At 42.8% G+C, this 11,284-nt stretch overlaps 1 protein-coding gene across 2 annotated transcripts; it reads left to right on the forward strand.

Annotated features, from left to right (window-relative positions):
* On the forward strand, positions 1-8,905 carry LOC103055981 (sulfotransferase 2B1-like). Of its 2 annotated transcripts, none has more exons than XM_007423011.3 (7): positions 1-115; positions 3,950-4,106; positions 4,768-4,976; positions 5,370-5,496; positions 7,358-7,452; positions 7,695-7,875; positions 8,369-8,905. In XM_007423011.3, exons 2-7 carry the CDS (start codon positions 3,962-3,964, stop codon positions 8,482-8,484), a joined length of 873 nt encoding a protein of 290 aa, XP_007423073.1. In that variant the 5' UTR covers positions 1-115; positions 3,950-3,961; the 3' UTR covers positions 8,485-8,905. The 2 variants fall into 2 exon arrangements, with proteins under 2 accessions (XP_007423073.1, XP_025019036.2); XM_025163268.2 differs by having other exon boundaries at positions 31-94.
* Positions 8,906-11,284: the final 2,379 nt, after the last annotated feature.

The raw sequence follows: 11,284 nt of genomic DNA on the forward strand, positions 1-11,284 counted from the left end.
GGAGGCAAAGCTTGAGAAACGTATGCGAAGGGAAGTCCCGCCCAGAGCAGGCCACCTTGGATTGGTTATCGCAAAATCAGGACGCCCGAGTCCGGTGGGAATGAAGTGAAATTTAGTAGGTTATGAAAAAGGAAGGGCAGAGAGCCACCGATTTCGGCTTCGCGGCGGTCTAGGGGAGGGGTCGGGGTTTATTAGTGAGAGACTGCAAAGGCGGGTTGAGAAAAAGCCGTGCCAGAAAAATCGGGTTTTCTTTTGAGAACAGAAGTGTGTCTGGAGCTAAAATGGAGTGGATGGGGGCGGGGGGAGACGGAGACCCCCGGGCACTTATGACAGCAGGAGCCGTTTGTATAGGAGACAAAACTCAGTTTTATTGGAAATTGTGCGCACGTAAGGATGAAGTGAAAAGAAGGGTTTTCCCGGCAGTGTTACTGCGTCTTTGGAGCTGTCCAATAAGCAGAATGTCAGGCAGTTCAAGTTTTCCTGTCCAGAAAGGGGGAAAGATAAGAAAGAAGCAAATTCACCTGTTGAATTTCTGCATATTGCAGCTTTGTGGTGGTGGAGTTAAGTCTCTGAGCAAATGCGACAGAATTCATACTTTCTCCGGCAGAGGTGGATAAAGCAGGAGAGAGAGAGTGATTTTGAATCAGAGTTGATTGCTTGAACTGCTACTGAGTTTGGAAACCATGATGTATGAACTATAATTTCTGAGTGCACTCAACACACGAAGCCAGCTCAAACAAGTTATATAATGGCCTAGTGGTGTTGCCTAAATGGAGGGAAAGAAAAGCTAGCTGGTTGGATTCGTGTAGCCGTACCTACCCTAGTCATATCTGATTCACATGTAAGTGAGTATCGTTTAGTGTTTGAGCGCCTCTTAGTTGACATTTGGTGTCACATAGCTGAATGTGTGAAATCTGCTTTGCTGTACAGACATGTCCAGGATAAATATGGTGGGGCCATTTCTGGATATGCTCTGTAGCAAAAGTTCAGTCATATGGAACTTTTACATGGTCTACATATCTGGAAGATGATAGGCTGGGGAAAATTAGTAAGAAGTACTTACCCCAGGCTGGCCAGACAGTGCCGAAATCGCATGGAAGACACCTGATCGTACCTGCCAGCAGCTAGGAGAACATACAAGCCTCAGCATGCTGCGAAGTCCAGAAATATCCCGTCCAATAAATCTTCAAAGCTTAATGTTCCTTATATTTTTAGGTAGCTATATATCATCCTGTTCTTTATAGGTCCATGCCATTAGTTCAGATTTTCACGTGTTCCTTCTAAACTGGGTTAGTTATGATTGATCCTGGGTAACATCTCTGAAATGTTGCAAAGGAGTCTCGGGGCGGGGGGGATTTGGTGGTTAGCAGACAGGCTCCTGATTATCCTATTCCCAAACAAGATACATTCCCTGTGAGGAATCATATCAACTGATTCAGAAAATGGCACTAGATGGGCCTGCTAGACTTTTACTGGAAGGCAACTTTACTTGAGAGGCATTAACAGGAATCCAAACCAAACCAAATAAACATAAAACCCCTGCAGAGTGAAGGGGAGTGGTGGGGTTTTTTTTTAACTCTCTCATTAGTCTACCAGCTCACTCCCAGCTGCATTTTACTGCATGTATAAATCAAGGATATTTGTAGGAAAATGAAAAATCCTGTATTTAGGTTTTTTTTAAAAAGGGCAGAAGTACTGAAGAGGGAAAACTGGCTTGGCTGCTGTACAAGTGGAAGGATTTGAGCATCTTAGTAGATTGCAAGCTAAACAAGAGCCAACAATGCGCTTCAGCTGCTAATCAAGTTATTGCAATCAGGCGACATCAGCAAAAGCACTGAGTCCAGATCATGAGAAGTTGTTCTTCTTGGTCCTGGGCTGCTCAAGGGTCCCATGATAAGAAGGGTTTTGATAAACTGGACAAGGACCAGCAGAGAGTGGGTGGTGGGAAGGAAAAATGACCTCAAAAGAAGATATAACAGGTATGCTTATGTTAGAGAAAAGAACACGGAGAAGCAGAAGGTGAGATATGTAAAAAATCTTCAGATAGCTTCAAGGTTAGTCCACAGGACAGAAATGGGCAGCCAATGGCTCACAGGCCACCTGCAGACCCAGCAGACAACCAGCACCTGCCTAAAGGGGCCAACTTTTTTTTGACCCCATCCTGACCTTCACTGCCTTAGCACCACATCCCTGCAGCTTTTACGAGCCAGAAAGAAGGGCAAAGATAGCCCTTTGTGATGGCAAAGGTGGAACAGTTGCTCTCTGTTCCAGAAGGCAGGACAAGAACGGGGGGTAAAATGCAGGGAAGCAGATTTTAGTTAAATGGAAGAATTTCCTCACCATAAAAATGGTTTGGCTATGGAATCTACCACCTTGGTTGGTGGCAAGCTCAGCTATGGTGAGATGCTTCAGCTGAGGATGAACAAAGTCTTCCAGTTCTGATTTGATTGGTTGGCACTTTACAGGTTACAAGTGAGAAGAAGACAGAAACAGGAGGTTTGGATTTTTCCGGAAGTTTTCAGCAGGTTACATTTAGCTTGCCAGTTTGTTTACTTGTCACGGATCCTATGCCTTTAACATCTTCTCAAGAGATGAGGCTATCTCCTGCTCTTGGATATCTCCCTCCTTCTACTGTTATTAAAAAGACACATTTAAAATTGATTGGTCAGTTTGTTTGCCAACCTTGATGGTGGTGGGTGGAGCTGAACACTTGGCTTTTCTTGTTAGAGAATATGTCTGTGAGTTAAAAGATGGGCCATAAGGATGTGGATGGATCGGTAATTTAGATCCACAACCTGACTGCAGTGATTTGGGTTGTCTGATAAGAAAGGGATACCTATGTAGCCTTTCTATGCCCTAAGAGCCTCAAAGCCTCGTTTGCTGAACTTCTGCATGTTGTATCTGTTAATGGCCCTCTTTTCAGGAGAAAAGATGGTACTTCTTTAGATGGGAGATGAACAACACACAGCTTTCTGGATGATGCTGTATTCCAGTTTCCATCAGCCTTAGCCATCAGGGGGAGATAATGGGACTTGTCCAACAGCATCTGGAGGGCTGCAGGTGGCCCACTTCTGCTATAAATGAACAGCACAGGATCCTTGAATGGAAGAAAGCTGTCCATCTGGAGGTTGAGCTTCAGTGAGAGTCCTGGGCTCTCTAGTAGTTACCAGAGAATTAAAACGGAATAGTAGAGGGAGAGAGTCAAATGCTTGGATTCTTTTGAAAAGCAGAGCTTGGCTGGCATGGAGACAGGGCCTTTTCTCAACAGGCCGAGGCTGATGAATGCATTGTTTTCCGTTTCAGGATTGGGAAACATAATAATAATTCTGAGTGAAAAAAACAACATTCTTTTCCAATAACTGCATTGGTGGGAAAACAAAATGTGGAATGATGTTATAGACTGGTGGTAGTAGTAGCAGATTTTTTCTGAGTCTGGATGATGACGATGATCTTCCTCCTCCTCCTCCTCCTCCTCCTCCTCCTCCTTATTATTATTATTATCATCATCATCATCATCATCATCATCATCATCATCATCATCATGTCTCTGTGGGGGAGAGCAGAGAGAATTGTGAACATAAATATGTGACCTTAATTTCACTGTGCTGACTCTCTTTGCTCTTCAAAGAACAAAGCCTCCTTTTGTGAATTTCTGTAAATAAAAGCCAGGGTTTTCTCTGTGCACAGTCTGTGCCAAAAAAGTCAGGAGAGAAGTGACAGAAAAGGAGGCTGGAAGACAGGGAGAAGAATACAACAGGTTTGGTGGGGTTGGGGAAGCAGGAAGGCAAAAGGTAGATTTTGAAAGAGCAAGGAAGAAAAAGTATGAAATCACATTCTTCTTCTTCCCCCTTAATTCCATTTGAGAGTTCCCTCCTTTCCAGCCCTGGAAAGTTGGAAGCACATCCGTGCTCCTGTTTTTATCTCCTTTGTGTCTCTTTCCTCCCTCCAGAGAAGAAGAACAATGATCAAACGGAACGCCGAGTCCATTCAGTATGGTGGAATAACTCTTCCCAGCATTGTGCACAGCGATGAGAGCGTTCGCTATGCTCACCGGTGTTTCCAAGTGCGTGATAGTGATGTCTTCAACCTCACGTATCCCAAATCTGGTGAGCTCCACAAGTGCCCATCCCCTGCTTCCCTGGAGTTTGGGGGGCTAAGAAAATATATGAGTTTATCTCTTCAAGTTTTGCTTTGCCTTATTTTTTTCTCTAGAGTATATGCCAAGGCACCTTTTAAAGTTTAACGGCCACATTGACAGATAAAACTGTAACAGGTGGAACTTTTCCAGAAAAATTACAAAAGCCAGCAGTTTTTGAAAGGCATGGAATCAGAATCTTACAGACACAGATGCCTTGTTGGAAAATAAAAAATGATCCTGGATGTATGTCTGAACTGTTTGCAGTTCTCTCCATTGGTGACAGGGTTGAGGCACCCAGGATCAGAATATCCACTTGAACCCTCTGCAGGACATTGTATCTTCTGTCCATCTGTCTGTCCATCCATCCTCCATATTTTTTGTCCACCGAAACTAGTTGCTTAGTTAATAGGGGTACATACATGTGGGGAAACCCAAAATTCTGAAGTCAGGATTTTATTTACTGATTAGTGCTACTCCTTTTAAGTATGGATCCACTGGATCATTTCAAATCCTAGACCTAGGGCAATTTTCTGCACTCCTCCTACAAAAAAATTTGGTAGATACCTTCAAAGACTCCCTGCAGACTCAGGGTAAGGTTGAAGTATATGTCCATCTTGTCCTTTTTCCAGGAACAACTTGGATGCAAGAAATTCTTACTTTGATCTATAGCAATGGAGATCCCACATTCTCACAATCAGTCCCTTCTTGGGAACGGGTACCCTGGGTTGAACAGAAGTCAGCAACCCAATACTTGGAGAATCGACCCTGCCCTCGGCTCATAAGCTCTCATTTGCCTGCAACCATCTTTCCAGAAACCTTCTTCTCTTCGCAGGCTAAGGTGATTCCATTTGTACATATCTCTTGTGGGTGAATATATAGAGAAAATATTGGTTCCTCATATTAAGCCATGGTTTGTTTAACTATGAATTCAGTTGTGTCTTGAATAATTCAACATGGTAAGCTGGAGTGTGCAACCATGATGGCTAACACACTAAGTCAAAATCAGAGGAAACACATTATGGGTTAGCATGATCTTACCTTGTGTGTCAGAAAGTGTGCTTCCATTATCACTGCTAAGAAATCAGCCAGCAGCTAGATGTGGGGCATTCCAATAACTGGAGAGAGAGGTTGACATTTCCTCCTGGCCCCACCAAATTGCACCTTGGGAAGGAAGTATGGGAAGAACCATTGAGGTAAAGCCCTTCCAACCCTTGGAAACTTTCTCTTCCAGGCTATTTACACGGTCCGTGACCCCAAGGATGTCTGCGTATCGCTCTACCATTATGCCAAGATGTCTTCATTTCTGGAGTATAGAGAGGATTTTGGAGAATTCATTGAGCTATTTTCAACAGGGAAAAGTACGTGGGCAGAGGCTGGAAATTTAGTCTCATGATTTTTTCACAGGAGGCAGTGGAATCCCTCGTAGAAAGTGTCAGTGTCAGAGGCTGCTCATTGACTACCATCTTCTCCCTTCTTTTATTGTACTTGATGATCCATGTTGCCCCTTCACATCTACTATTTGAGCAAGTCTGTCTTGGATGGACAGCCAAGGTCCCAGGTTGATCTGGAACCCCTGAAGCCACCCCCAGATGCAATTGCCCCAAATTGATGGTGCTATTTCCCTGCATGTTGAGGTAGGAAGTACTTGAGAAATGTAGACTAAGTCCTAAAATAATTTGACTTGGTTTAAAAATGCTAAGAAATCAACCCCAGATCCAGAGAGAAACGGGCCATTTTGACTATGGCCATCTGGGTCCTGCCCGCTCTGTATCATCATTTTGCCCTCTGAAATCCTCAGTAGGCCCAGCCTCAGCCACCAAAATCTTGCTCATCTTAGCCCCTTCATTATAACTCCTTTACTGTCTTCATTTTTCATATAATGAAACATGAGTTGCTTATGCTATTTTTGACATAAAATGGACTGGTTTTCCTCATAACTCACAGCATTGGCCTCTGGCATGTATAAGATGCAATTGGTAAATCTGATTGTTCCTCTCTCAGTTCTTTGGGTCATGCTTTGCCTGACCTGGAACCAATTAAATTATGCCCTCTGATGAAGCAAAATACCTGTCCTTTGTAGAGTCCCCCTGTGTGCTAAGTGTCTGTTGATGTCAAGTCTGCACTAACAATCTGTTTTGTCTGTTAAATGATAACAAATGGATTCCATCAGATGAACTTTTGGCTCCTTGCTGTCTCTTTAGCATTCTTCCCTGTGGCTGAAATGGTAGTCTTCAGTGACAAAGTTGATAGAACAGTTGTCAGACAAGAGTAGGTAATGTTGGATTACTGCAACACGCTCTACATGGGGCTGCCCTTGAAGAGTATTCAGAAGCTTCAGCTGGTACAAAATACGGCTGCATGGGTAGTAGATGGTGCCAGATAGGTGACACATGTAATACCACTACTACGGGAGCTGTATTGGTTACCGGTATGCTTCCAAGTGCAGTTCAAGGTGCTGGTTGTCACCTTTAAAGCCCTGCATGGCTTGGGAACGGGTTACCTAAGGGACTGTCTTCCTCCAATAGTTTCTGCCAGTCCAATTTGGTCTAGTAGATTGGGGATGCTGCGGATCCCGTCAGCCAAGGAATGTCGGCTGGCAGGGACCAGAGGGTGGGCCTTCTCAGCAGCAGCCCCTGCCCTTAGGACCATTCTTCCTTTGTTGCTCAGGATGGCCCCGACCCCGGTAGCCTTTCATAAAGCTTTAAAAACCAGCTATGTGCCTGAGCCTGGGGTCCCGAAACTGTTAAGGGCCCTCTTACCGGGTTGTACTGTTGATTTTTATGTAATTTTTGTGATAACTGTCAGCTGCCTATATGTATAATTTGTAATTACTCTAACGGTTTTAGTTATTGAAATTGTTTGCCACCCAAAGTCACTTGGATTGAGATGGGTGGCTATAGAAATGCATAAATAAAAAATAAATAAACAAACATGGTCCTTCCCCCAGATGTCTTGGATTTTGGTTCCCGTTGCCTTAGTCAGCATGGCCTATGGCAAGGGATTGTGGGAATTTTAATCCAAAACATCTGGAGGGTAGTAGCTCCCTCCTTTTGCTATGAACGTTTACCTAAAAGCCAGATTTGCTGAAGTCAGTGGGATTCACTGTTAAGTAAGCGCACATAGGTTTCCAATTTCAGGGTTGTTTTGCCTACCATCTTAAAATCTTCTATGTAGTTAAAAACAAAAAAAAATGTTTTCCTCTCTATTTGTTTACCCCAGTTCTCTTTGGCTCCTGGTTTGATCATGTTAAAAGCTGGTTGGCCTACAAGAATGAGAAAAAGTTTCTCCTTCTGGTCTATGATGAAATGCTAAAGGTAGATGACTATTTAAACATCTATCATCTATCATCTATCTATCTATCTATCTATCTATCTATCTATCTATCTATCTATCTATCTTTCATTCATTCATTCATTCATTCATTCATTCATTCATTCATTCATTCATTCTTTCGTTCATTTTCATTCCTTGTTGTCCTGCTCCAATTCAGGAGTCACTCTGTCCTAGGGGTCCTGGCTTAGAGGTCTAGCTCTTCCTCATGATATTCTGTATTTAGGATCTACGTGGCAGTGTTCTTCGCATCTGTGAATTCCTAGGCAAGAATTTGGATCCTGCTGCGGTTGAGTCAGTGGTAGAAAATGCTTCCTTTGGGGTGATGAAAGACAACAAAATGGTGAATTACAGCCTGGTTCCTGAAGATGTGATGGATCAAAAGATCAGCACCTTCCTCAGGAAAGGTAAAAACCAGAAAGCTTTAAGAAAATCTACAATTCAGTGAACTTCCAAAAGTTGGTGCAGTATAAAACATAGTACAGGTAGTCCTCGCTTAACAACTAATGACAGTTCAAAGTGATGACGACCTCAGAAAAAGTGCTTTGCGACCTGTACTTGCACTTACGACCATTGCAAACCATCACACCACCCCCTGCATTCACATGATCGCGATTTGCAAGCTTTTTTACAACAGTAGTTAAGTGAATCACATGGTCATTAAGTGAATTCCAGCAAAAAATGTCCATTGGGGTAGCTGGATTCACTTAACAACCATGCGATTCATTTAATGACCATGTGATTTGCTTAACGACTATCATAAAAAAGGTCATACATTCGGGTCTAGTCACGTGGTGACTTGCTTAACAACCTCCCTGCTTAATGACCAATTTTCCAGTCCCTATTGTCGTTAAGCGAGGACTATCTGTATCTCACCTTTTTCCTTCCCTTTCTTTGTAGGGATTTCTGGGGACTGGAAAACTCACTTTACTGCAGAACAGAGTGCTGCTTTCCATCACCTTTACCAGGAAAATATGAATGGTCTAGAGATCAAATTTCCTTGGGATGAATTCTAGTGTGGAAACCACCAGGCAACTTGAGGTTTTGGGTGGGGGGAATGCTGCAATCCAAAAATGCCAATCTTTGTGAACTAGAATATTAAAGGCTCTACTCCTGTTAACTACAGTATAGGAATCCCAAGTCTCTGCAATGTTTTGGATTTCTGGGTGGGTTCATGCCTTGTGCCCTTAAGTCTCTAACATAGCCAGAGGGCCTGTGTGTGAAGACAGCAGAAGACAGAACGGTAGAGTTTTTCCTGAACTATGAAATCCCAGGTAGTGGCTTCCATGTCTGAGAGTTGTTTCACAAGCAGCAAGAAAAAAAAAAATGTCTGGAAAAAGAGTCCTGTTTAGTTTTTCCTTCACATGCTGTTTTTCTTCATGCAGAGATTTTTTAGAACCATGGAATAAATAAAAACCAAAAGTTCTGTTTCGTTTTTCCATGACTCTTTTTTTTTTTTTTTTTTCCTACAAGATGTTTGTTATATCTTTATCAGGGTTATCTGCCTGTATTGTGGGTGTTAAAAAAAGCCGTTACAAATGAAATAGTAATAGCTATCTCAACTGTCCACCAGATGGTGATGCTGATTTAAACATCAGATGGGAACGATGAGAGTCTGACCCTATTTGTACAAATACAAACTGGATTGGTTCTCACTGGCCACCAGGAATTCAAAGTGAGGGCGTGGGGCCCATTAATTTGGGGGCCCAAAGGCAACAGGTGGTTCAATAGCATTTGAACTGGGGCCTTCCAGATCAATGTTCTTCTTATTTTAAAAATATTTTAGATCAGGAGTTGGCTGCTGGGAATATACCTGGTTATACATTGCATTTTTTCTCTCTATATATGTTCTCTCCTCTAACAAATAATCCTTATTCTCACTGTAATGAGGTACTTCCTAATTAAAATTACAACATGGCATTTTTTTAAAATTAACACCTGGAAAAGAATCTGCTTGGACAAACTAGCTCTTCGTATTTACTGTCGTGAGCTGTGACATAACAAACTTCCAGCTCTAACCCCAATTAGATCATTATTTCCCTATTTTGTCTTGGTTGGAATCCAATACCTGCCAGACACTTAATCCTCACTAATATGTAATCTTCCCTTGCTGATGCCTAAACTAAGCAACTCCAAGAGTGGGGTAGGGGGAGAGGGAGGTTGAAGGGATCTAAAACTTGCCCAACAAAAGCAACCCCTTTGTGAGTCATATCCACGGACTACCCGCCTCACTGCAACCCAGATTCACCCGTGGTGCACGGAGGGGGTGACTCTTCAATGCTATAAGTATAGGAACCATATTACTACATCTTTATTAATTGTAAACATCATGGACATCTTTCTTAGTGTTCACCTTCTTTGATATCTGACCTACAACTGCGCTATCCAGCAATAGCCATCTAAGGGTTGATCTGCAGGTCCCACTAACTGCAGCACCAAGATGCCCCGCTGTTCTTAGAGGACTGTTGTCTCATCACCACCGTGGAGGTAGCTTAAATATATCCTTAGATGTTCCAGTTTTAATGTAGTGTTTTCCATCCTCTCAACATGGGTTGTTGTAGGATTGTTCTACAGTGTCCCATTCACAATCTTGTTGAGGAAACAGTCAGGAGCTGATATCTGCTGAGCTTCTATTGGCTAGTTGTGAGGCTGTTGTGAGCTTGTTGTGGTCATTGCTTCCCATGGCCATTTTAGCCTGGGCTGCAGAAGACACCAGATACTTGGTTTCCATGGGAGCATCTGCTGCGAAACATCTGACCTGTCTTTTGGAAAAACTGATACATCTTTGTCCAAAAGGAGCCCAGCTGACAAGTTCGTGGGCTGGGAGATGGCCAGGAGCTTCACCCCACACCCTTCCTGGACTATTTTTGGCAGAGATTTACTAATCTTCCGGAAGACATGTAAGACAGGTTCCCCACTCCTTTGGGTTTTCAGAAAACTGATAGACCTGTATTCAGAAACAGCAATAATCTGAATGACTGGTTATTGACATAGTGCACCTCCTGTCACTTGGACCACTTGAAGGGTGGCCTAGAGCTTCCACCCCAGGTATCCACTCAGTCTCACTGAGGCCTGCCCCCTCATATGAAGAGTGTTGATGGTGCTTTTCCCCTGGCAACTAATGCAGGGTGGAAGGGAAGCACAGCCAGGGGAATCTACCAATGGTTGCCCTTAAATTGTCCTGCAGCAAAGCTGTATGGATAGATCACTTGCAAGCCTCGTTACCGAGGGCGATTTAGAACTTGGCCATCAGGGTAATGCAAATTACGCTGGCATATTTTTCTGCACACTGGAGGAATACACATTAATGAGGCTGTGAAGAAAAGCCTTAAAGTCTCCTTTGTCTCTATCAGGCTGCTGAGCCCTAACATTAAAATTATCACATTTTATCATTGCATGGAAGTTGAACCTTTTGGACAGAAATCACGAGCCCATGTTTTATAAGAGAAACAGCTCTGAAAGTTAATTTAACAAAAAACAATTCTTGGTCTGAATAAAGAGGACAACCTTTTCCATGCCTTATTCCTATACCTCCTATATATATCACTGAGTTTAATGGGGGTTTGTTCCTGGTAATTGGGTATTAGATTGCATCCTGAGATAGAAATTGCACTTGGAATATAGGAATATCTTGCTTCTTCCCTCTGTAGTCCTATCTTTTGAATATACCTGTCAGTTCTGGTTTCACTCTAATTCTTTTTTTTTCAGTCATATGTTTATTTTTCTCAGTTTCTGCATCTTTGTGATTTCTTCTCTCAGAAGTCAATACAAAATGATGCACATTTTTGGATACATTTTAGTAAACCGTTTCCCCTT

This window comes from Python bivittatus, unplaced genomic scaffold (assembly GCF_059951505.1).
Source record: "Python bivittatus isolate LINGU-HERP-01145 unplaced genomic scaffold, Pbiv_v1 ctg000440_np1212, whole genome shotgun sequence".
NCBI lineage: Eukaryota > Metazoa > Chordata > Lepidosauria > Squamata > Pythonidae > Python > Python bivittatus.

Coding starts and splice junctions, on each gene's coding strand:
- LOC103055981 (XM_007423011.3), top strand. CDS start 3,962: ATGATCAAACGGAACGCCGAGTCCATTCAGTATGGTGGAATAACTCTT. Junction 4,107..4,767: donor CCTCACGTATCCCAAATCTG/GTGAGCTCCACA, acceptor TCCTTTTTCCAG/GAACAACTTGGATGCAAGAA. Junction 7,876..8,368: donor CAGCACCTTCCTCAGGAAAG/GTAAAAACCAGA, acceptor CTTTCTTTGTAG/GGATTTCTGGGGACTGGAAA.